Source organism: Entelurus aequoreus, linkage group LG08 (genome assembly GCF_033978785.1).
Source record: "Entelurus aequoreus isolate RoL-2023_Sb linkage group LG08, RoL_Eaeq_v1.1, whole genome shotgun sequence".
NCBI lineage: Eukaryota > Metazoa > Chordata > Actinopteri > Syngnathiformes > Syngnathidae > Entelurus > Entelurus aequoreus.
The window spans coordinates 72394552-72419551 of record NC_084738.1 but is presented as its reverse complement, the minus strand read 5'-3'; the positions used below and the strand labels follow the sequence as shown (position 1 = coordinate 72419551).

At 35.1% G+C, this 25000-nt stretch overlaps 1 protein-coding gene across 1 annotated transcript in view; it reads left to right on the top strand.

The window, feature by feature from the left end:
* Positions 1-6249: 6249 nt before the first annotated feature.
* Positions 6250-25000, top strand: part of LOC133656276 (ankyrin-3-like) — a 148811-nt gene continuing 130060 nt past the window's right edge. The window contains exon 1 of the mRNA XM_062057263.1: positions 6250-6413. Coding sequence (XP_061913247.1) covers positions 6294-6413 — 120 coding nt within the window. The 5' untranslated portion in view covers positions 6250-6293. The remainder of the gene's footprint in view (positions 6414-25000) is intronic.

The following is a 25000-nucleotide window of genomic DNA, read 5'->3' as shown; positions in this document are numbered from 1 at the left end:
TATATATATTCATTTATTTATTATATATATATATATATATGAAATTAATAAATTAATATGTATATATATATAAATATATATTCATTTATTTACTTTATATATATATATATATATATATAAAATTAATAAATTAATATATATATATATATATATATAAATATATATTCATTTATTTATTTTATATATATATATATATACATATATATAATAAATAAAAGAATATATATAGTTATATATATATTCATTTATTTATTTTATATATATACATATATATATAGATAAATGTATATATATATATATATATATATATATATATATATATATATATATATATATATATATATATATATATACATATATATATAGATAAATATATATATATATATATATATATATATATATATATAAATAAAAAAATAAAAAATATATATACATATATATAAATATATATATATATATATATATATATATATATATATATATATATATATATATATATATATATAAAAAATATATATATATATATATATATATATATATATATATATACATATATATATATATATATACATATATATATATATATATATATATATATATATATATACATATATATATATATATATACATATATATATATATATACATATAAATATATATATATATATATATATATATATTTATATATATATATATATATATATATATATATATTTATATATATATATATATATATATATATATATATATGTATATATATATATGTACAAAATATTTGAAAATGTAAAAAAAAAAATTAAAAAAAAAAATATATATATATATATATATTTTTTAACATATGTATTTAATTATATTTAATATACATACATATATATTCAAATATTTTGTACACTTCAATCATTTATTAATTTCACTTTTTTTTTTTAATGGCTGCATATTTTTACTCCTGCCTCCATTTGACAGTCACATTTTCTTTGATAACTATTTTAGTAGGCTATGCTTGCTACTTATATATATATATATATATATATATATATATATATATATATATATATATATATATATATATATATATATATATATATATATATATATATATATATATATTTATAAATATTTGGCCACCTGCCTTGACTCACATATGAAGTTGAAGTGCCATACCATTCCTAACCCATAGGGTTCAATATGACCTTTTGCAGCTATGACAGGTCCAACTCTTCTGGGAAGGCTGTCCACAAGGTTGCAGAGTGTGTTTATAGCAATTTTCCACCATTCTTCCAAAAGCGCATTGGTGAGGTCACACACTGATGTTGGTGGAGAAGGTGTTCTATCGGGTTCAGGTCAGGACTCTGTGCAGGCCAGTCAAGTTCATCCACACCAGACTCTTGTCATCCATGTCTTTATGGACCTTGCTTTGTGCACAGTCATGTTGGTTTGTTTAAAATGTTTTGGTATCCTGGAGCATTCAAAGTTCCTTTCACTGGAACTAAGAAGCCAAGCCCAACTCCTGGAAAACAACCTAATTCCTCCTCCACCAAATTTCACAATGCAGTCGGAAATGCAGCGTTCTCCCGGCAACCTCCAAAGCCAGACTGCCCCATCAGATTGCCAGATGTAAAAGTGTGACTCATCAGTCCAGAGAAGGCGTCTACACTGCTCTAGAGTCCAGTGGTGATGTCCTTTACACCACTGCATCCCATGCTTTGCATTGTACTTGGTGCTGTATGGCTTAGATGCAGCTGATCGGCCATGGAAACCCTTTTTTTTTTTAGACACCCCATAGTGAGTTCAGAAAGCATAAGAACAAGTATATACATTTGGTTATTTACAATCCGGGGAGGTGGGATGTGGTGGGGGGAGGGTGTTAGTCTAGGGTTGTAGTTGCCTGTAGGAGTTGCATGAAGCTCTCTGCGTGCTGTACGTGGGCTAATTGGAAGTTTGTAGCTCTGTAGCAAGTGAGTGTGCAGAAAGTCTTTGCACTATGCTGACCTCTCTGGCAGTTTACCTGGCCTACCACTTTGCACTATGCTGACCTCTCTGGCAGTTTACCTGGCCTACCACTTTGCACTATGCTGACCTCTCTGGCACTTTACCTGGCCTACCACTTTGCACTATGCTGACCTCTCTGGCAGTTTACCTGGCCTACCACTTTGCACTATGCTGACCTCTCTGGCAGTTCACCTGGCCTACCACTTTGCACTATGCTGACCTCTCTGGCAGTTTACCTGGCCTACCACTTTGCACTATGCTGACCTCTCTGGCAGTTTACCTGGCCTACCACTTTGCACTATGCTGACCTCTCTGGCACTTTACCTGGCCTACCACTTTGCACTATGCTGACCTCTCTGGCAGTTTACCTGGCCTACCACTTTGCACTATGCTGACCTCTCTGGCAGTTTACCTGGCCTACCACTTTGCACTATGCTGACCTCTCTGGCAGTTCACCTGGCCTACCACTTTGCACTATGCTGACCTCTCTGGCAGTTTACCTGGCCTACCACTTTGCACTATGCTGACCTCTCTGGCAGTTCACCTGGCCTACCACTTTGCACTATGCTGACCTCTCTGGCAGTTTACCTGGCCTACCACTTTGCACTATGCTGACCTCTCTGGCAGTTTACCTGGCCTACCACTTTGCACTATGCTGACCTCTCTGGCACTTTACCTGGCCTACCACTTTGCACTATGCTGACCTCTCTGGCAGTTTACCTGGCCTACCACTTTGCACTATGCTGACCTCTCTGGCAGTTTACCTGGCCTACCACTTTGCACTATGCTGACCTCTCTGGCAGTTCACCTGGCCTACCACTTGGTGGCTGAGTTGCTGTTGTTCCCCAAATCTTCACTTTTCTCATAATAAAGTTGACTTTGGAATATTTAGGAGCGAGGACATTTCAGGACTGGATTTGTTGCACAGGTGGCATCCTATGACAGTTCCACGCTGGAAATCACTGAAAGCGGCCCATTCTTTCACACATGTTTGTAGAAACAGTCTCCATGCCTAAGTGCTTGATTTGATACACCGGGCCAAGTGATTAGGACACCTGAAATGTGGACTCGTCAGACCACGGAACACTTTTCCACTTTGCACGAGTCCATCTTAGATGATCTCGGGCCCAGAGAAGCCGGCGGCGTTTCTGGGTGTTGTTGATAAATGGCTTTGGCTTTGCATAGTAGAGCTTTAACTTGCACTTACAGATGTAGCGACCGACTGTAGTTAGTGACAGTGGTTTTCTGAAGTGTTCCTGAGCCCATGTGGTGATATCCTTTACAGATTGATGTCGCTTTTTGATACAGTGTCGAAGGTCACGGTCATTCAATGTTGGTTTCCGGCCATGCTGCTTACCTGCAGTGATTTCTCCACATTCTCTGAACCTTTTGATGATATTACGGAGCGTAGATGGTGAAATCCCTACATTTCTTGCAATTTCACTTTGAGAAATGTTGTTCTTAAACTGTTTGACTATTTGCTCACGCAGTTGTGGACAAAGTGGTGACCCTCGCCCCATCCTTTCTTGTGAAAGACTGAGCATTTGTTGGGAAGCTGTTTTTACACCCAATCATGGCACCCACCTGTTCCCAATTAGCCTGTTCACCTGTGGGATGTTCCAAATAAGTGTTTGATGAGCATTCCTCAACTTTATCAGTATTTATTGCCACCTTTCCCAACTTCTTTGTCACGTGTTGCTGCCATCAAATTCTAAAGTTAATGATTATTTGCACACACAAAAAATCAAGTTTATGAGTTTGAACATGAAATATGTTGTCTTTGTAGCATATTCAACTGAATATGGCTTGAAAAGGATTTGCAAATCATTGTATTCTGTTTATATTTACATCTAACACCATTTCCCAACTCATATGGAAACAGGGTTTGTACATAATCTACTATATATATATATATATATATATATATATATATATATATATATATATATATATATATATATATATATATATATATATATATATATATATATATATATATATATATATATATATATATATTAGGGCTGCAACTAACGATTAATTTGATAATCGATTAATCTGTCGATTATTACTTTGATTAATCGATTAATAGTCGGATAAAAGAGACAAACTACATTTCTATCCTTTTCAGTATTTTATTGGGAAAAAAACAGCATACTGGCACCATACTTATTTTGATTATTGTTTCTCAGCTGTTTGTACATGTTGCAGTTTATAAATAAAGGTTTATTTTAAAAAATATATATATATATATATATTTTTTTTTTAAAAGCTTCTGCGCATGCGCATAGCATAGATCCAACGAATCGATGACTAAATTAATCGGCAACTATTTTTATAATCGATTTTAATCGATTTAATCGATTAGTTGTTGCAGCCCTATATATATATATATATATATATATATATATATATATATATATATATATATATATATATATATATATATATATATATATATATATATATATATATATATATATATATATATATATATAAATTTGATAATCAATTAATCTGTCGATTATTACTTCGATTAATCGATTAATGATCGGATAAAAGAGACAAACTACATTTCTATCCTTTTCAGTATTTTATTGGAAAAAAACAGCATACTGGCACCATACTTATTTTGATTATTGTTTCTCAGCTGTTTGTGCATGTTGCAGTTTATAAATAAAGGTTTATTTAAAATAAAAAATAAAAAATAAAAAATAAAAATTTAAATTTTTTTTTTTTTAAAAGCTTCTGTGCATGCGCATAGCATAGATCCAACGAATCGATGACTAAATTAATCGGCAACTATTTTTATAATCTATTTTAATCGATGTATTCGATTAGTTGTTGCAGCCCTAATATATATATATATATATATATATATATATATATATATATATATATATATATATATATATATATATATATATATATATATATATATATATATATATATATATATATTAGGGCTGCAACTAACGATTAATTTGATAATCGATTAATCTGTCGATTATTACTTCGATTAATCGATTAATAATCGGATAAAAGAGACAAACTACATTTCTATCCTTTTCAGTATTTTATTGGAAAAAAACAGCATACTGGCACCATACTTATTTTGATTATTGTTTCTCAGCAGTTTGTACATGTTGCAGTTTATAAATAAAGGTTTATTCATTTTTATTTTTTAAAATTTTTTTTTTTTTTTTTTTTTTTTTTTTAAAGCTTCTGCGCATGCGCATAGCATAGATCCAACGAATCGATGACTAAATTAATCGGCAACTATTTTTATAATCGATTTTAATCGATTTAATCGATTAGTTCTTGCAGCCCTAATATATATATATATATATATATATATATATATATATATATATATATATATATATATATATATATATATATATATATATATATATATATATATATATATATATATATATATATATATATATATATATATATCATTGACTTTAAGATAATTTTCCCACTGGCACCGTAGGCATGAATGGAGAGATTCATCTCCTTGTTTTATTGATTTGTCTCATTATTTTATTGATTCATCTCCTTGTTTTATTGTTTGCCGGCCATGAATCCTCCCAGAATTCCTTGAGGCGTCCCTCTCCCTAATTGTGTGATGTTTCCATCATGGACGCTCCTTCTCGAGGCGTCCCTCTCCCTAATTGTGTGATGTTTCCATCATGGACGCTCCTACTCGAGGCGTCCCTCTCCCTAATTGTGTGATGTTTCCATCATGGACGCTCCTTCTTGAGGCGTCCCTCTCCCTAATTGTGTGATGTTTCCATCATGGACGCTCCTTCTTGAGGCGTCCCTCTCCCTAATTGTGTGATGTTTCCATCATGGACGCTCCTTCGTGTCCCAGCTGGCCCCTCCCCCTCACCCCCTCCCTTCTCCCCCTCCCTCAACCCCATTTCCATCGCCGCTCCTCGCTCTTCTTGCGTCCCGTGGCGACGTGGAGGATGCATGTCAGGTGCGCCCCCACGCCTCCTCTTTAGTGGGTCAGGGACTGCAGCTTCAGACCCCCCCCCCCTCCCTCCACCTCCACCCCCTGTGGACCCACCAGGGGGTTTTCTCTCGCCAAGGATCCTATTTGGGCATCATTCCAGAAGCAGGGACCTCCTTCTTTGCATCCAGGAGCAAAACCAAAGCTGTTGGGACACTTTTCTTTTTTTTTTAAGAAGGAGTGGGACATCTTCCCCCCCCTGGAGCATCTTTGCTTCCACCTGTGAGCCCGCAAGCCCCAGAGGGAGATAATTACTGCCACCTGTGAGGATTACTAAGCCAGCATGGCGCACGCCGCCTCGCAGCTGAAGAAGAAGGCGGACGAGAACCTGGTGGCCGCCGAGGAGGAGAAGGAGAAGGAGAGGAAGAGAGCCAAGAGACGCCTGCGAGATGTCAGGAAGAAGGTAGACATGACACCTTGCAGGAGGAGACAGCACGTTCATACTAGTGTGTGTCTGTGTGTGTGTGTCTGTGTGTGTGTGTGTGTGTCTGTGTGTGTGTGTGTAAGGGCTGCATCTGTCAGCAGTCACGCCCTGCGGTTGCGTGTGTGTTTTTTGCATGTATGTATGTATGTGTGTGTGTGTGTGTCTGTGTGTGTGTGTGTCTGTGTGTGTGTGTGTGTGTGTGTGCGCAAACAGGATGTCAACAAACACAAAGTTGAGACTAAAACATGCAAACATCTCTCAGGTGATCAGTAAATATCTGGCTGGCTAATAATAATCAATAGTCATTTGCGTTTTTTTTGTTTTATTTTATTTATTTATTAATTAAATAATAATCATCATTTGCGTTTGTTTTTTATTTTTTGTATTTTATTTATTTTAATTTTTTGGATGTATTTATTTGATGTATTTTTTAATAATAATGAATGTTTTCTATTTATTTGTATTTCTGTATGTATTTTTCAATTTTATTGATTGATTGATTGATTGATTTTTTAAATAATAATCATTTGCGTTTGTTTTTTATTTTATTATTATTTTCTTTATGTATTTATTTGATTGATTTTTTAATAATAATGAATGTTTTCTATTTATTTTAATTTTTGTATGTATTTTTCTATTTTATTGATTGATTTATCTATTTTTTAAATAATAATCATTTGCCTTTGTTCTATAGATTTTTTTGATGTTTAAAAAAAAAATCATGACTGACTTTTTTTTTAAAATAGTAATAATTAGCGGTTTATTTTTTTTATTTAAAAAATATTTTTATTTGATTGATTGATTTATTTATTTTTCCGATAATAATAATCATCATTTGCGTTTGTTTTTTATTTTTTGTATTTTGTTTATTTAATTTTTTTTTATGTATTTATTTGATTTATTTTTTAATAATAATGAATGTTTTCTATTTATTTGTATTTCTGTATGTATTTTTAAATTTTATTGATTGATTGATTGATTGATTTTTTAAATAATAATCATTTGCGTTTGTTTTTTATTTTTTTGTATTTTATTTTTTTAAATTTTTTTTTAATGTATTTATTTGATTGATTTTTTAATAATAATGAATGTTTTCTATTTATTTTAATTTTTATATGTATTTTTCTATTTTATTGATTGATTGATTTATTTTTTAAATAATAATCATTTGCCTTTGTTCTATAGATTTTTTTGATGTTTAAAAAAAAAATCATGACTGACTTATTTTTTTAAATAGTAATAATTAGCGTTTTATTTTTTTTATTTAAAAAATATTTTTATTTCATTGATTTATTTATTTTTCCGATAATAATAATCATTTGGGTAGTAGTTGTAATAGTGATTGGGGTAGTAGTAGTAGTGGTTGTGGTAGTAGTAGTGGTGGTTGTGTTTACATACTCAGTCAAATGACTGTAGTGTTTCAATGAATGATAAATAATAATAATAATAATAATAATTAGAGAAAGAAACCTTATTGTCTGCTGTTTGTTCCACAAGTTGGACATTCTCAGTGTATGTTTTACAAACCCCGTTTCCATATGAGTTGGTATTTAGGTATTTCACCTTCTACGCTCCGTAATATCATCAAAGGGTTGAGAGAATGTGGAGAAATCACTGCACGTAAGCAGCTAAGCCCGTGACCTTCCATCCCTCAGGCTGTACTGCATCAACAAGCCACATCGGTGTGTAAAGGATATCACCACATGGAACATTTCAGAAAGCCACTGTCAGTAACTACAGTTGGTCGCTACATCTGTAAGTGCAAGTTCAAACTCTCCTATGCAAGGCCAAAACCGTTTTATCAACAACACCCAGAAACGCCGTCGGCTTCGCTGGGCCCGAGCTCATCTAAGATGGACTGATGCAAAGTGGAAAAGTGTTCTGTGGTCTGACGAGTCCACATTTCAAATTGTTTTTGTTTTTTTTCCCTTTCTAAGCAACATATTTAAGCAGAGAAATGTTATGTGAGCATGTTTGAGGAGTGAGCGCATGAATGATGAATGAATGATGAAGAGTTGCATTAGAGAGCAAACTAGTCGTGTTTGCCAAGAAGATCTGTCCCTCCCTCTGACTGTAACCTCAGCCCACTTTTTACTGGCACATACTCCTAATAATAATTAGTAAATGAACAGCCAAGACACAGGAAGTACTTCTTGAAAATATTGATTTTATTCATTAATATTTCTTTTTAAGGCATACAGTATGTTTTTAAAAGCTAATATGTTTAGAACATATATTTTATAATCTAATGTTTTAAAACCTACTATGTTTACAACATATGTTTTTAAAATCTAATATGTTTAGAAAATATCTTTTATAATCTAATATGTTTAGAAAATATGTTTTAAAATCTAATATATTTACAAAATATGTTTTAAATATGTGTTTGGAAAATATGTTTTAAAATATAATATGTTTAGAAAATATGTTTTAAAATCTAATATGTTTAGAAAATATGTTTTAAATATGTGTTTAGAAAATATGTTTTAAAATCTAATATGTTTAGAAAATATCTTTTATAATCTAATATGTTTAGAAAATATCTTTTATAATCTAATATGTTCAGAAAATATGTTTTAAAATCTAATATGTTCATAAAATATGTTTTATAATCTAACATGTTTAGAAAATATTTTTTTAAATCTAATATGTTTAGAAAATATGTTTTAAAATCTAATATGTTTAGAAAATATGTTTTAAATATGTGTTTAGAAAATATGTTTTAAAATCGAATATGTTTAGAAAATATGTTATAAATATGTGTTTAGAAAATATGTTTTAAAATCGAATATGTTTAGAAAATATGTTTTAAAATCTAATATATTTAGAAAATATGTTATAAATATGTGTTTACAAAATATGTTTTAAAATCTAATATGTTTAGAAAATATGTTTTAAAATCTAATATATTTAGAAAATATGTTATAAATATGTGTTTACAAAATATGTTTTAAAATCTAATATGTTTAGAAAATATGTTTTAAAATCTAATATGTTTAGAAAATATGTTTTATAATCTAATATGTTTAGAAAATATGTTTTAAAATCTAATATGTTTAGAAAAGATGTTTTAAATATCCATCCATCCATCTTCTTCCGCTTATCCGAGGTCGGGTCGCGGGGGCAGCAGCTTAAGCAGGGAAGCCCAGACTTCCCTCTCCCCAGCCACTTGGTCCAGCTCCTCCCGGGGGATCCCGAGGCGTTCCCAGGCCAGCCGGGAGACATAGTCTTCCCAACGTGTCCTGGGTCTTCCCCATGGCCTCCTACCAGTCGGACGTGCCCTAAACACCTCCCTAGGGAGGCGTTCGGGTGGCATCCTGACCAGATGCCCGAACCACCTCATCTGGCTCCTCCATGTGGAGGAGCAGCGGCTTTACTTTGAGTTCCTCCCGGATGACAGAGCTTCTCACCCTATCTCTAAGGGAGAGACCCGCCACCCGGCGGAGGAAACTCATTTGGGCCGCTTGTACCCGTGATCTTGTTCTTTCGGTCATAACCCAAAGCTCATGACCATAGGTGAGGATGGGAACGTAGATCGACCGCTAAATTCAGAGCTTTGCCTTCCGGCTCAGCTCCTTCTTCACCACAACGGATCGATACAGCGTCTGCATTACTGAAGATGCCGCACCGATCCGCCTGTCCATCTCACCATCCACTCTTCCCTCACTGGTGAACAAGACTCCGAGGTACTTGAACTCCTCCACTTGGGGCAGGGTCTCCTCAGCAACCCGGAGATGGCACTCCACCCTTTTCCGGGCGAGAACCATGGACTCTGACTTGGAGGTGCTGATTCTCATCCCAGTCGCTTCACACTCTGCTGCGAACCGATCCAGTGAGAGCTGAAGATCCTGGCCAGATGAAGCCATCAGGACCACATCATCTGCAAAAAGCAGAGACCTAATCCTGCAGCCACCAAACCAGATCCCCTCAACGCCTTGACTGCGCCTAGAAATTCTGTCCATAAAAGTTCTGAACAGAATAGGTGACAAAGGGCAGCCTTGGCGGAGTCCAACCCTCACTGGAAACGTGTCCGACTTACTGCCGGCAATGCGGACCAAGCTCTGGCACTGATCATACAGGGAGTGGACCGCCACAATCAGACAGTCCCATACCCCATACTCTCTGAGCACTCCCCACAGGACTTCCCGAGGGACACGGTCCAATGCCTTCTCCAAGTCCACAAAACACATGTAGACTGGTTGGGCAAACTCCCATGCACCCTCAAGGACCCTGCCCAGAGTATAGAGCTGGTCCACAGTTCCACGACCAGGACGAAAACCACACTGTTCCTCCTGAATCCGAGGTTGGACTATCCGGTGTAGCCTCCTCTCCAGCACACCTGAATAGACCTTACCGGGAAGGCTGAGGAGTGTGATCCCACGATAGTTAGAACACACCCTCCGGTTCCCCTTCTTAAAGAGAGGAACCACCACCCCGGTCTGCCAATCCAGAGGTACCACCTCCGATGTCCACGCGATGCAGCAGAGTCTTGTCAACCAAGACAGCCCCACAGCATCCAGAGCCTTAAGGAACTCCGGGCGGATCTCATCCACCCCCGGGGCCTTGCCACTGAGGAGCTTTTTAACTACCTCATCAACCTCAGCCCCAGAATTAGGAGAGCCCACCACAGATTCCCCAGGCACTGCTTCCTCATAGGAAGACGTGTTGGTGGGATTGAGGAGGTCTTCCAAGTATTCCCTCCACCGATCCACAACATCCGCAGTGGAGGTCAGCAGAACACCATCCTCACCATACACGGTGTTGATAGTGCACTGCTTACCCTTCCTGAGGCGGCGGATGGTGGTCCAGAATCGCTTCGAAGGCGTCCGGAAGTGGTTTTCCATGACTTCCCCGAACTCCTCCCATGTCCCAGTTTTTGCCTCTGTGACCGCTGAAGCTGCACACCGCTTGGCCTGTCGGTACCTGTCCGCTGCCTCAGGAGTCTTATGAGCCAAAAGAAATATGTGTTTAGAAAATATGTTTTAAAATCTAATATGTTTAGAAAATATGTTTTAAAATCTAATATGTTTAGAAAATATCTTTTATAATCTAATATGTTTAGAAAATATATTTTATAATCTAATATGTTTAGAAAATATGTTTTAAAATCTAATATGTTTAAAAAATGTGTTTTAAATATGTGTTTAGAAAATATGTTTTAAATATGTGTTTGGAAAATATGTTTTAAAATCTAATATGTTTAGAAAATATGTTTTAAAATCTAATATGTTTAGAAAATATGTTTTAAATATGTGTTTAGGAAATATGTTTTAAAATCTAATATGTTTAGAAAATATGTTTTAAATATGTGTTTAGAAAATATGTTTTAAAATCTAATATGTTTAGAAAATGTTTTAAAATCTAATATGTTTAGAAAATATGTTATAAATATGTGTTTAGAAAATATGTTTTAAAATCTAATATGTTTAGAAAATATGTTTTAAATATGTGTTTAGAAAATATGTTTTAAAATCTAATATGTTTAGAAAATATGTTTTAAATGTGTTTAGAAAATATGTTTTAAAATCTAATATGTTTAGAAAATATGTTTTAAATATGTGTTTAGAAAATATGTTTTAAAATCTAATATGTTTAGAAAATATGTTTTAAATATGTGTTTAGAAAATGTTTTAAAATCTAATATGTTTAGAAAATATGTTTTAAAATCTAATATGTTTAGAAAATATGTTTTATAATCTAATATGTTCAGAAAATATCTTTTATAATCTAATATGTTCAGAAAATATGTTTTAAAATCTAATATGTTTAGAAAATATGTTTTAAATATGTGTTTAGAAAATCTGTTTTAAAATCTAATATGTTTAGAAAATATATCTTATAATCTAATATGTTTAGAAAATATATTTTATAATCTAATATGTTTAGAAAATATGTTTTAAAATCTAATATGTTTAGAAAATATGTTTTAAAATCTAATATGTTTAGAAAATATGTTTTATAATGTAATATGTTTAGAAAATATGTTTTAAAATCTAATATGTTTAGAAAATATGTTTTATAATCTAATATGTTTAGAAGATATATTTTAAAATCTAATATGTTTAGAAAATATCTTTTATAATCTAATATGTTTAGAAAATATGTTTTAAATATGTGTTTAGAAAATATGTTTTAAAATCTAATATGTTTAGAAAATATGTTTTAAATGTGTTTAGAAAATATGTTTTAAAATCTAATATGTTTAGAAAATATGTTTTAAAATCTAATATGTTTAGAAAATATATTTTAAAATCTAATATGTTTAGAAAAATAATTTAAATTTGAATAATTTTTTTAAAAAAAAGGTTTTAAAAGTGTCCATTGAGTAAAATATTTTTTTTATACATATACATTCCAGAAAAGGTTAAAATCCATCCATCCATTTTCTACCGCTTGTCCCTTGCGGGGTGACGGGGGTGCTGGAGCCTATCCCAGATGAAAACAAAGATTGTAAGCTCTGTGAGCTCTCACTTTGTTAATAAAAGATGCTGCTAGTTGTATCTTCCATCCTCCTCCTCTTCTGCAGATGAAGAAGTGGGCCACTCTTTTTTTTTTTCTGCACAGTCAGCGGGTCCATCGCACGCCTCCTCCTCCTCCTCCTCTTCATCTTCCTCTTCATCTTCCGCTTCATCCTCCCTTTGTGGAGTAAAAGCGTGACGATGTTGATCTTTTGTGAGTCACCAGCGAGCGTTTGGCACACTCGTGTCTCGCTAGATGACATCATCAGCCTATTTCAAGGGCCACAGTTTGACCCTGGAACAGACAAACTCTATGAAAATATACTGTTTTGTTTCTTTAAATCAAAGTCATGCTTTTTTAAAACAGCAGTAGATGTTACAGTAAAAAATAGAATATTAGCTGCCATAATGTTTCAGTTAAACAACAATGCTCGTTTTTTGGATTCACAGTAATGTACTGTAAAAACAGAAAACATTTTTTTTAGTGGTACTATTTTTTAATTTCTCTGTTAAAATAAAAAAGTGAATAGGTTTTCAAAATGAAAGTGGTCCCGTTTTTTCAATTCACAATAATGTAAAACAGACTGTAGATTTTACAGTAAAAACATTTTTATGATAAAAAACATTGTTAAAAGTAAAAAATACTCCCCTTTTTAATTGACAGAATGGCAAGTTGTTGAAACAATGATTGTAGATTTTACTGTAAAATTAAAAAATAAAAAAGGCCATAATTTTACCTTAAAAATAACAGTGGTATTTTTTTTCAGTCACAGTAATGCACTGTAAAAAAAAATTAATAGATTTTAAAAATAAAAGTGGTATTTTTTTTCAGTCACAGTAATGCACTGTAAAAAAAAATCAATAGATTTTAAAAATAAAAGTGGTATTTTTTTTTCATTCACAGTAATGCACTGTAAAAAAACAAACAAGTCAATAGATATTAAAAATAAAAGTGGTATTGTTTTTTTCATTCACAGTAATGCACTGTAAGAACTACGGCCGTGCATTTTAGGACGGGGAAAAAACAAAATAATTTTTAGTGTAAAATGTTTTCCAGTAATGCACAATGAAAAAAAAAAAAAATCTAAAGATTTTAAAAATTTAAGTCTTACTGTTTTTCAATCCATAGTAATGCACTGTAAAAAAAAAAAAATCAATAGATTTTAAAAATAAAAGTGGTATTGTTTTTTTCATTCACAGTAATGCATTGTAAAAAAAAATCAATAGATTTTAAAATAAAAGTGGTATTGTTTTTTTCATTCACAGTAATGCACTGTAAAAAAAAAAATCAATACATTGTAAAAATAAGTGGTATTTTTTTTCATTCACAGTAGTGCACTGTAAAAAAAACAATAGATTTTAAAAATAAAAGTTATATTGTTTTTTTAAATTCACAGTAATATACTGTAAAAACTACAACTGTAGATTTTACATTTAAAAAAAACAAAACTGTTAAAAAAAACAAAAACTATGTTAAAAGTGAAGTTTTATCGTTTTTTCCATTCACAGAATGACCGTACATTTCAGGACGGAAAAAAGCATCATTTTAGTGTAAACATTTTTTCCAGTAATGCACAATACAAAAATTAAACATTTCAAAATAAAATATTACTGTTTTTCAATTCACAGCAATGCACTGTAAAAACAGCGACCATAGATGTTTACGGTAAAAAATGGCCACTCAGTCGCTAACATTAGACTGTAAAAATAACATTTGACCATTTACAGCAATGCACTGTAAAAACGGCCGTCGATTATCGAGGCAAAACTGTCAGAATTTTACTGTAAAAATAACAGTGGTACTGTTTTTCAACTTACAGTAATTCACTGTAAAAAAAGATTGTAGATTTTACAGTAAAAAAAAATGGCCATAATTCTACCTTAAGAGTATACAGTGGTACCATTTTTCAATTTACAGTAATGCACTGTAAAAAAATAAATTAAAAAAGGCAGTAGATTTTCAAAATTAAAGTGGAACCTTTTTTTTCAATTCACAGTAATTCACTGTAAAAAAAGATTGTAGATTTTACATTTTTTTAAAAATGGCCATAATTCTACCTTAAAAATAACAGTGGTACCATTTTTCAATTTACAGTAACGCACTGTAAAAACTACAACTATTGATTTTAGGATGGAAAAAAAACCTAATTTTAAGTGTAAAAAAATGCTTCCAGTAATGCACAATAAAAACAAAAAATATTTCAAAATTGAAGTCTTACTGTTTTTCATTTCACAGTAATTCACTGTCAAAAGATTGTAGATTTTACAGTAAAAATGTAAAATTTAAAAAAAGGCCATAATTCTACCTTAAAAATAACAGTGGTACCATTTTTCAATTTACAGTAATGCACTGTAAAAAAAAAAAAAGTAAATAGATTTGAAAAATAAAAGTGGTATTGGTTTTTTTTTCATTCACAGTAATGCACTGTAAAAAAAATCAATAGATTTGAAAAATAAAACTGGTATTGTTTTTTTCAATTCACAGTAATGTACTGTAAAAACTACAACCGTAGATTTCACGATGAAAAAAACCCAAAACTGTAAAAAAAAAAAAAAACAATGTTAAAAGTGAAGTTGTAGATTTTACAGTAAAAACAAAAATGGCCATAATTCTACCTTAAAAATAACAGTAGTACCATTTTTAAATTTACAGTAATGCACTGTAAAAAATAAAAAAAAAAGTCAATAGATTTAAAAAATAAAAGTGGTATTGTTTTTTTTTTTCATTCACAGTAATTCACTGTAAAAAAAAATCAATAGATTTTAAAAATAAAAGTGGTATTGTTTTTCTTTTCATTCACAGTAATGCACTGTAAAAACTAGGACTTTAGATTTTAGGAAGGAAAAAACACATAATTTGTGTGTAAAAAAAAATGCTTCCGGTAATGCACAATAAAAACAAAAAAGATTTCAAAATTAAAGTCAATTTACAGTAACGCACTAAAAAAAATCGTCTGTGGATTACCGTAAAAACTAAACGTTTTTGTTTCTCTAACAGTAGTGCACTGTAAAAACTACAACTGTTGATTTTAGGACGGAAAAAAAACATAATTTTAGTGTAAAAAAAAATGCTTCCAATAATGCACAATAAAAACAAAAAATATTTCAAAATTGAAGTCTTACTGTTTTTCATTTCACAGTAATTCACTGTAAAAAGATTGTAGATTTTACAGTAAAAATGTAAAATTTAAAAAAAGGCCATAAATCTACCTTAAAAATAACAGTGGTACCATTTTTCAATTTACAGTAATGCACTGTAAAAAAAAAGCAAATAGATTTGAAAAATAAAAGTGGTATTGTTTTTTTTTTCATTCACAGTAATGTACTGTAAAAACTACAACTGTAGATTTCACGATGAAAAAAACCCAAAACTGTACAAAAAAAAAAACAATGTTAAAAGTGAAGTTGTATATTTTACAGTAAAAACAAAAATGGCCATAATTCTACCTTAAAAATAACAGTAGTACCATTTTTAAATTTACAGTAATGCACTGTAAAAAAAAAAAAAGTGAATAGATTTTAAAAATAAAAGTGGTATTGTTTTTCTTTTCGTTCACAGTAATGCACTGTAAAAACTACGACTGTAGATTTTAAGAAAGAAAAAACACAATTTTTGTGCAAAAAAAAATGCTTCCGGTAATGCACAATAAAAACAAAAAAGATTTCAAAATTAAAGTCAATTTACAGTAACGCACTAAAAAAAATTGTCTGTGGATTACCGTAAAAACTAAATGTTTTTGTTTCTCTAACAGTAGTGCACTGTAAACAAACAGCTTTCCATCAGTGTGTGTTGTTTTTCAAACTCTTGTTTGTCCGTTTGGACGGATTGTTTTGAACGCACCAGATGGGGACACGTGAGATGTCATGGAGTACAAATATTGACTTCTCACCTCCGGCCAGGTGTCGGTCCTGCACAGACAGGAAGTGGGTGGGGTCCTGTGTGTGTGTGTGTGTGTGTGTGTGTGTGTGTGTGTGTGTGTGTGTGTGTGTGTGTGTGTGTGTGTGTGTGTGTGTGTGTGTGTGTGTGTGTGTGTGTGTGTGTGTGTGTGTGTGTGTGTGTGTGTGTGTGTGTGTGTGTGTGTGTGAGTGTGTTTCTGCACAGTCGTCACATTTAGTTGTTGTGTTGATTAATTCATGAGCATCTTTGCCTCCTCCATCTTTGTTCCTCCTCCACTCGCCTCTATCGGACTCATTCGGGTGTTCCTGGCGGTCTCAGGCGGGGGGTGGGGGGGGAGGTAGACGGTGGTCTGGCTCGCTCGCTTCGGCCCTGCTGTTCGATGCCGAGGCGAGGCGAGGATGCTGCGCGCGTGTTTCCATCCTCCTCCGTCTGGACCAGAGTGCTGGGACTGCAGTAGTCAGGCGGCCAATCAGATTGCAGCGCGCTACAAGCAGTCAGGGGCGGGACGACACACACACACACACACACACACACACACACACACACACACACACACACACACACACACACACACCTCGACATCCCCCCGTTGATGTGATAATAAGTCAAACATTGCGTATCAGTGTCGTTATTAACACTCATTGTGTGTGCATGAAGTTCCCATTTTGTCCACCAGGGTGTGACGTCGCTGCTATGATGCAACAACAAGAACGTCACATACATGTGGGCGTGGCCACATTACGTCATCGCACGCGGCAAAGTCAGCAGGAATCTAGCGGAAAGCGCCTCGGCAAATTTACGAGCCTGCGTCGCCATGGCAACCGTTCTTAGTCTGTCAAGTGGAATGGATCATTAACTGTGTGTGTGTGTGTGTGTGTGTGTGTGTGTGTGTGTGTGTGTGTGTGTGTGTGTGTGTGTGTGTGTGTGTGTGTGTGTGTGTGTGTGTGTGTGTGTGTGTGTGTGTGTGTGTACTAATGAATCATATTTGGTACTATATCGCCTCTAAAAAGTAGCGGTAAGCCCCCACGTCGTGGTCACGTGGTGACATTGCTGCTTTCAGGAGCAGTGGAGCATGTTCGGCAGCGCACACATACAGAGTACTTACAAGCAGACACAGTGTGTGGACAGAAAAGGGAGAATGGACGCATTTTGGTGTAAAAAGTCCAGATAAAGGTGAAGTTATAACACTGAAACACCCTCAGGAAGAGCTGCTTTAAGACATGGCTAACGTCCATCCACAGTGTTTTAGCTACATTTTAGCTACTTTCACTACACACCCTTGGAGGATGCAATAGCTCACCAGACACCGTTCCGAATGTAAACAAACGCCATGGGTGGATCTACACCTGACATCCACTGTAATGATACCGAGTACAAGAGCGTATCTAGTCGATACTACTATGATTACATCGATATTTTTTATCGTCACTAAATGTATTAATTCATATAATGTTTATAAAGTCAGTAAATACGTCCCTGGACACATGAGGACTTTGAATATGACCAATGTATGATCCTGTAACTACTTGGTATCGACATGATCCATACCTAAATGTGTGGTATCATCCAAAACTAATGTCAAGTATGAAAGAAGAGAAGAATAAGTGATTATTACATTCTAACAGAAGTGTAGATAGAACATGTTCAAACAGAAAATAAGCAGATATTAACAGTAAATAAACAAGTAGATTAATAATCCATTTTTACAGTTTGTCCCTCATAATGTGTAGAAAATAATAGGTGTATAAATGACACAATATGTTACTGCATACGACTAATTAGGAGTCTTTGTTTGTTTACTTACTACTAAAAGACTAAATTGCAATAATAAACATATGTTTCATGTATCAAAATAGTTTATTTTAAAATCAACTTATTTTTGTGGTACCGTTTATTTGAACAAGTATCAACATACTTTTTAGTACCGATAATGTTGGTATCGGGACAAGGCTAATAGAAAGTTGTGCAGAGGTGTATTTATGACAATTTTATAGACATATAATACTATTTTTTAGGGTGACAAACATTTTTGCAATTGTTATATGCAACAGTTCTTACTCATGAAAAATCGATTTTGAATTATTATTTTTATTATTATTTTTATTTTTATTTTTAATCTGTCCTGTGCAGCCACTCAGACAAATCATATAGTTGATGTAGATCAGTGGTCCCCAACCACCGGGAGAAATTATTATTATTATTATTATTATTATAATTTTTTTTTTTTTTATGCAATGAACATAAAAAAACACAATATATACATTACATATCAATATAGATCAATACAGTCTGCAGGTATACAGTCCGTAAGCACACATGATTGTATTTATTTATGTAAAAAAAAAAAAAATTAAATACACCCCCCCCCCCCCCCCCCCCCCCCGGTCCGTGGGACACATTTTCAAGCGTTGATCGGTCCGCAGCTACAAAAAGGTTGGGGACCACTGCTGTAGATGACCTATATCTGCTCTACATATTTACTTATTATTATTTATTTGTATTTCACTTTATTAAATGTTTGGGTAGAATTTTGTTTAAAAAAAAAAAGTGGGGGCGTGTTTTTTTTTGTTTTTTTTTTAAAGTATTATATAAATATTTCAGAGCTGTTTATTTTCTGTAAGAATGTAGTTGATCATATACGTGGCAGTCAGAGGTATTCAAATGATAAAAGTATTGTTGGGGGTAATTATCTAACGTCTCCATTCGGACAAATTAAAATCAATGGACAAAAGTCCAAATAATTTAGTTTGATCACGCAAAACAAAACAAAAAAAGACCTCAAAAAGAGTGAATATGAAGAATAAGGTTGTAACATGAGTACAGTTACAATGTTTACGTCACATGGTTACGGTTTCATGTCCGAAAAGGAGTAGGAAGAAGCAGAGCTAGAAATGATTTTGTAGATTAACTATTTGCTTCCTTTTTTCCGTCTTTAACACAAGAAATAAATATCAACAGTGAGTAGATAGTTCAATTACTGTATGCTTGACATCATTTAATGTTATGGATCAGTGTTTTCCAACCACTGTGCCGCGGCACACTGAGATACAGTCTGGTGTGCCGTGGGAAATTATCTAATTTCACCTATTTGGGTTAAAAATATTTTATAGTAATTATAGTCCGGAAATGATGTGTTGTTGTTGAGTGTCGGCAGAGTAACCGTGTAATACTCTTCCATATCAGTAGGTGGCAGCAGGTAGCTAATTGTAGATGTCGGATACAGCGGGAGGCAGGGTGCAGGTAAAAAGGTGTTGTTGCGTCAGACCAGCTCTTCCTCCCAGGGAATCTTAAGTTACTGGTCAATCCCAAGTTCTTTCGATGACATATATGCTGAGTAAGAAGGACCACCAAGACAGAATAGGAATATTATCAAGTTTTACTTAAATTTGAGGAGAACCACCGAGACCAATACATTCATACCGGCTTCCTAAGTTGTTCTAACACTCAAACGGAAGAGCCAATTTCTTGCGCATGAAGAAAGCCCCCACCTCTCTGGAAAGGAACACCGCCTCATTGTTCTACTACAGATCAGACAAAAGGGAGTATTCCATCTCCTACACCGCTAGCCTTCAACGTAACACACATAGTTTACTTGCGGACATAAGATAGAAAATAGAAAGAGTACAAATGGAAAAACACTAGCTGTTTTAAACATGACTATTAATACTTAAACATATATGCATTCTCCACAGTGTCTAATGCTTCAACCAAAAAATAAACAAAAGGTGAGTGCCCCTAAGAAAAGGCATTGAAGCTTAGGGAAGGCTATGCAAAACTGAACTGGCTACAAAGTCAACAAAAACTGAATGCTGGACGACAGCAAAGACTTACTGCGGAGCAAAGACGGCGTCCACAAAGTACATCCGAACATGACATGACAATCAACAATGTCCCCACAAAATACCACAAAAAAAGTAGCTTTCACGCTAACCGGCTGTTTGTCCGACAAAGTGTGTGTCTATAGTGTACTTGTGTATTTATCACGTACACGACGTAAGACATGGGACGGAAGGACAAACGTTAGCAACGTTAGCGAGCTGCATGCTAACAATCAATCAATCAATGTTTATTTCAATTTATTTCAATACACATCATGCTAGGTTAGCATGTTTGCCAGAGAAACACGAACTTGCACGCCCCGTAGGCCGTGTCTGAAGATGACTGACAGACTGTTTTAAAATGTGTAGCGAAGCCTGTTTTTTCTTGAATGTGGTGGCAGATACGGTACTTGAAGCAGGCTCACGTCATGAACATTACCCTCGTTAAGGAGTCATCAGCCACCTGTTACATCCGCGCACACCTTCTCCGTGGCGGTCAGACGCTAAGCCGACGCCTCCTCGAAAGTGTTTTGCCTCTTTAAATACCCGATGAACCTTCTAAAGAGCACTAATCTCCTGGCCCTGCAAAGCCTCGTCTGATGCCTTGGATTATTTGTGTCTGTCTGCGCTATTTTGGAGGCCAGCCTGGCGCCCGATTTGTAGCCTGTGGTCAACAACATGGCGTCCTTACGTGCCTCCAGTAGCTTGTGGTCTACAACATGGCGTCCTTACGTGCCTCCAGTAGCTTGTGGTCTACAACATGGCGTCCTTACGTGCCTCCAGTAGCTTGTGGTCTACAACATGGCGTCCTTACGTGCCTCCAGTAGCTTGTGGTCTACAACATGGCGTCCTTACGTGCCTCCAGTAGCTTGTGGTCTACAACATGGCGTCCTTACGTGCGTCCAGTAGCTTGTGGTCAACAACATGGCGTCCTTACGTGCCTCCAGTAGCTTGTGGTCAACAACATGGCGTCCTTACGTGCCTCCAGTAGCTTGTGGTCTACAACATGGCGTCCTTACGTGCCTCCAGTAGCTTGTGGTCTACAACATGGCGTCCTTACGTGCCTCCAGTAGCTTGTGGTCTACAACATGGCGTCCTTACGTGCCTCCAGTAGCTTGTGGTCAACAACATGGCGTCCTTACGTGCCTCCAGTAGCTTGTGGTCTACAACATGGCGTCCTTACGTGCCTCCAGTAGCTTGTGGTCTACAACATGGCGTCCTTACGTGCCTCCAGTAGCTTGTGGTCTACAACATGGCGTCCTTACGTGCCTCCAGTAGCTTGTGGTCTACAACATGGCGTCCTTACGTGCCTCCAGTAGCTTGTGGTCTACAACATGGCGTCCTTGCGTGCCTTCATTCGCTTGTGGTCTACAACATGGCGTCCTTACGTGCCTCCAGTAGCTTGTGGTCTACAACATGGCGTCCTTACGTGCCTCCAGTAGCTTGTGGTCAACAACATGGCGTCCTTACGTGCCTCCAGTAGCTTGTGGTCTACAACATGGCGTCCTTACGTGCCTCCAGTAGCCTGTGGTCTACAACATGGCGTCCTTACATGCCTCCAGTAGCCTGTGGTCTACAACATGGCGTCCTTACGTGCCTCCAGTAGCTTGTGGTCTACAACATGGCGTCCTTACGTGCCTCCAGTAGCTTGTGGTCTACAACATGGCGTCCTTACGTGCCTCCAGTAGCTTGTGGTCAACAACATGGCGTCCTTACGTGCCTCCAGTAGCTTGTGGTCTACAACATGGCGTCCTTACGTGCCTCCAGTAGCTTGTGGTCTACAACATGGCGTCCTTACGTGCCTCCAGTAGCTTGTGGTCTACAACATGGCGTCCTTACGTGCCTCCAGTAGCTTGTGGTCTACAACATGGCGTCCTTACGTGCCTCCAGTAGCTTGTGGTCTACAACATGGCGTCCTTGCGTGCCTTCATTCGCTTGTGGTCTACAACATGGCGTCCTTACGTGCCTCCAGTAGCTTGTGGTCTACAACATGGCGTCCTTACGTGCCTCCAGTAGCTTGTGGTCTACAACATGGCGTCCTTACGTGCCTCCAGTAGCTTGTGGTCTACAACATGGCGTCCTTACGTGCCTCCAGTAGCTTGTGGTCTACAACATGGCGTCCTTACGTGCCTCCAGTAGCCTGTGGTCTACAACATGGCGTCCTTACGTGCCTCCAGTAGCTTGTGGTCTACAACATGGCGTCCTTACGTGCCTCCAGTAGCTTGTGGTCTACAACATGGCGTCCTTACGTGCCTCCAGTAGCTTGTGGTCAACAACATGGCGTCCTTACGTGCCTCCAGTAGCTTGTGGTCTACAACATGGCGTCCTTACGTGCCTCCAGTAGCTTGTGGTCTACAACATGGCGTCCTTACGTGCCTCCAGTAGCCTGTGGTCTACAACATGGCGTCCTTACGTGCCTCCAGTAGCTTGTGGTCTACAACATGGCGTCCTTACGTGCCTCCAGTAGCTTGTGGTCTACAACATGGCGTCCTTACGTGCCTCCAGTAGCTTGTGGTCAACAACATGGCGTCCTTACGTGCCTCCAGTAGCTTGTGGTCTACAACATGGCGTCCTTACGTGCCTCCAGTAGCTTGTGGTCTACAACATGGCGTCCTTACGTGCCTCCAGTAGCTTGTGGTCTACAACATGGCGTCCTTACGTGCCTCCAGTAGCTTGTGGTCTACAACATGGCGTCCTTACGTGCCTCCAGTAGCTTGTGGTCTACAACATGGCGTTTTTATTTTCACACGCTCTCATACTTTCTGTAACATCCAATGTTATTTTTCATTGTCATACTTTCTCAAAATGTCAGCCGTCTTGAAAAATGTTCCAACTATAATCTACGGGAAGGAGCCCAGAATAGTTTTTATTAAAATGTTGACAATATTTCATAAACATTAGAAAGTATTAAATCCATCAAGTGACTTATAGACAAATGTCCTATATTGAAAAATGTTCCATATTTAGAAATAAGATGTTCCTCTTACACACGCCTCATAAAAGGTGTTTGATGTTTTTAATGATCAATTAAACGCAACATTACATTTCCTAAAAACGAATGTTCAAAAAGTCTAGTTCAGCTGTTTATTGACATATAATATTCATGTTTTGATCACTTTTATTGCAAATGAATATCAGCTACAAATATCGCTTATCGGCCTCCTTGACTACTAATTATCGGTATCAGTATCGGACCTAAAAAAAAAACACATTGGTCGATCTTTATTCCAGACAGTTAATAATAAATGGTTAAGTGTTTTATATACCTACTATTGTTTGACTCAGTTCACTTGCTGATATCGTATCGGATCGATATCAGTATCAGTCGGTACTCATTATTGTATCAAAGGTGACAAAGTCGATAACCAGATTTAATTTGCTTTGATATTTTTATTTTCCTCCCTTGAAGCTTAAATACTGAGGACATCTTGTGTCAGGTGACTGTCAAAATCAATATATATATATATATATATATATATATATATATATATATATATATATATATATATATATATATATATATATATATATATATATATATATATATATATATATATATATATATACATATATATATATATATATATATATATATATATATATATATATATATATATATATATATATATATATAGGAACATAGCTAGGATTTGTAATGTGTCTAGAAAGATGTCCAGGCATGGAGTACTTAAGTGTCTCTGGCCCCCTGCTGGCGAGAGGCAATGATGAGAGATATAGCAGATTAGTCTCGCTTAACAAGTGGCTGCCTAGTTTTTGTAGACAACAGGGACTAACGTTTATTGATAATTGGCCCTCTTTCTGGGGCAAACCAGCTTGTTGATGAGAGACGGCCTTCACCCTAACCAGGAAAGCGCCATCATCCTCTCTAGCAACATAGATTTCTGTTTGAGTCACTCTTAAATGATAAATGATAAATGGGTTATACTTGTATAGCGCTTTTCTACCTTCAAGGTACTCAAAGCGCTTTGACACTATTTCCACATTCACCCATTCACACACACATTCACACACTGATGGCGGGAGCTGCCATGCAAGGCGCTAACCAGCAGCCATCAGGAGCAAGGGTGAAGTGTCTTGCCCAAGGACACAACGGACGTGACTAGGAAGGTAGAAGGTGGGAATTGAACCCCAGTAACCAGCAACACTCCCATTGCTGGCACGGCCACTCTACCAACTTCGCCATGCCGTCCCCACATATATATATATATATATATATATATATATATATATATATATATATATATATATATATATATATATATATATATATATATATATATATATATATATATATGTACACACACATATACATATATATATATATATATATATATATATATATATATATATATATATATATATATATATATA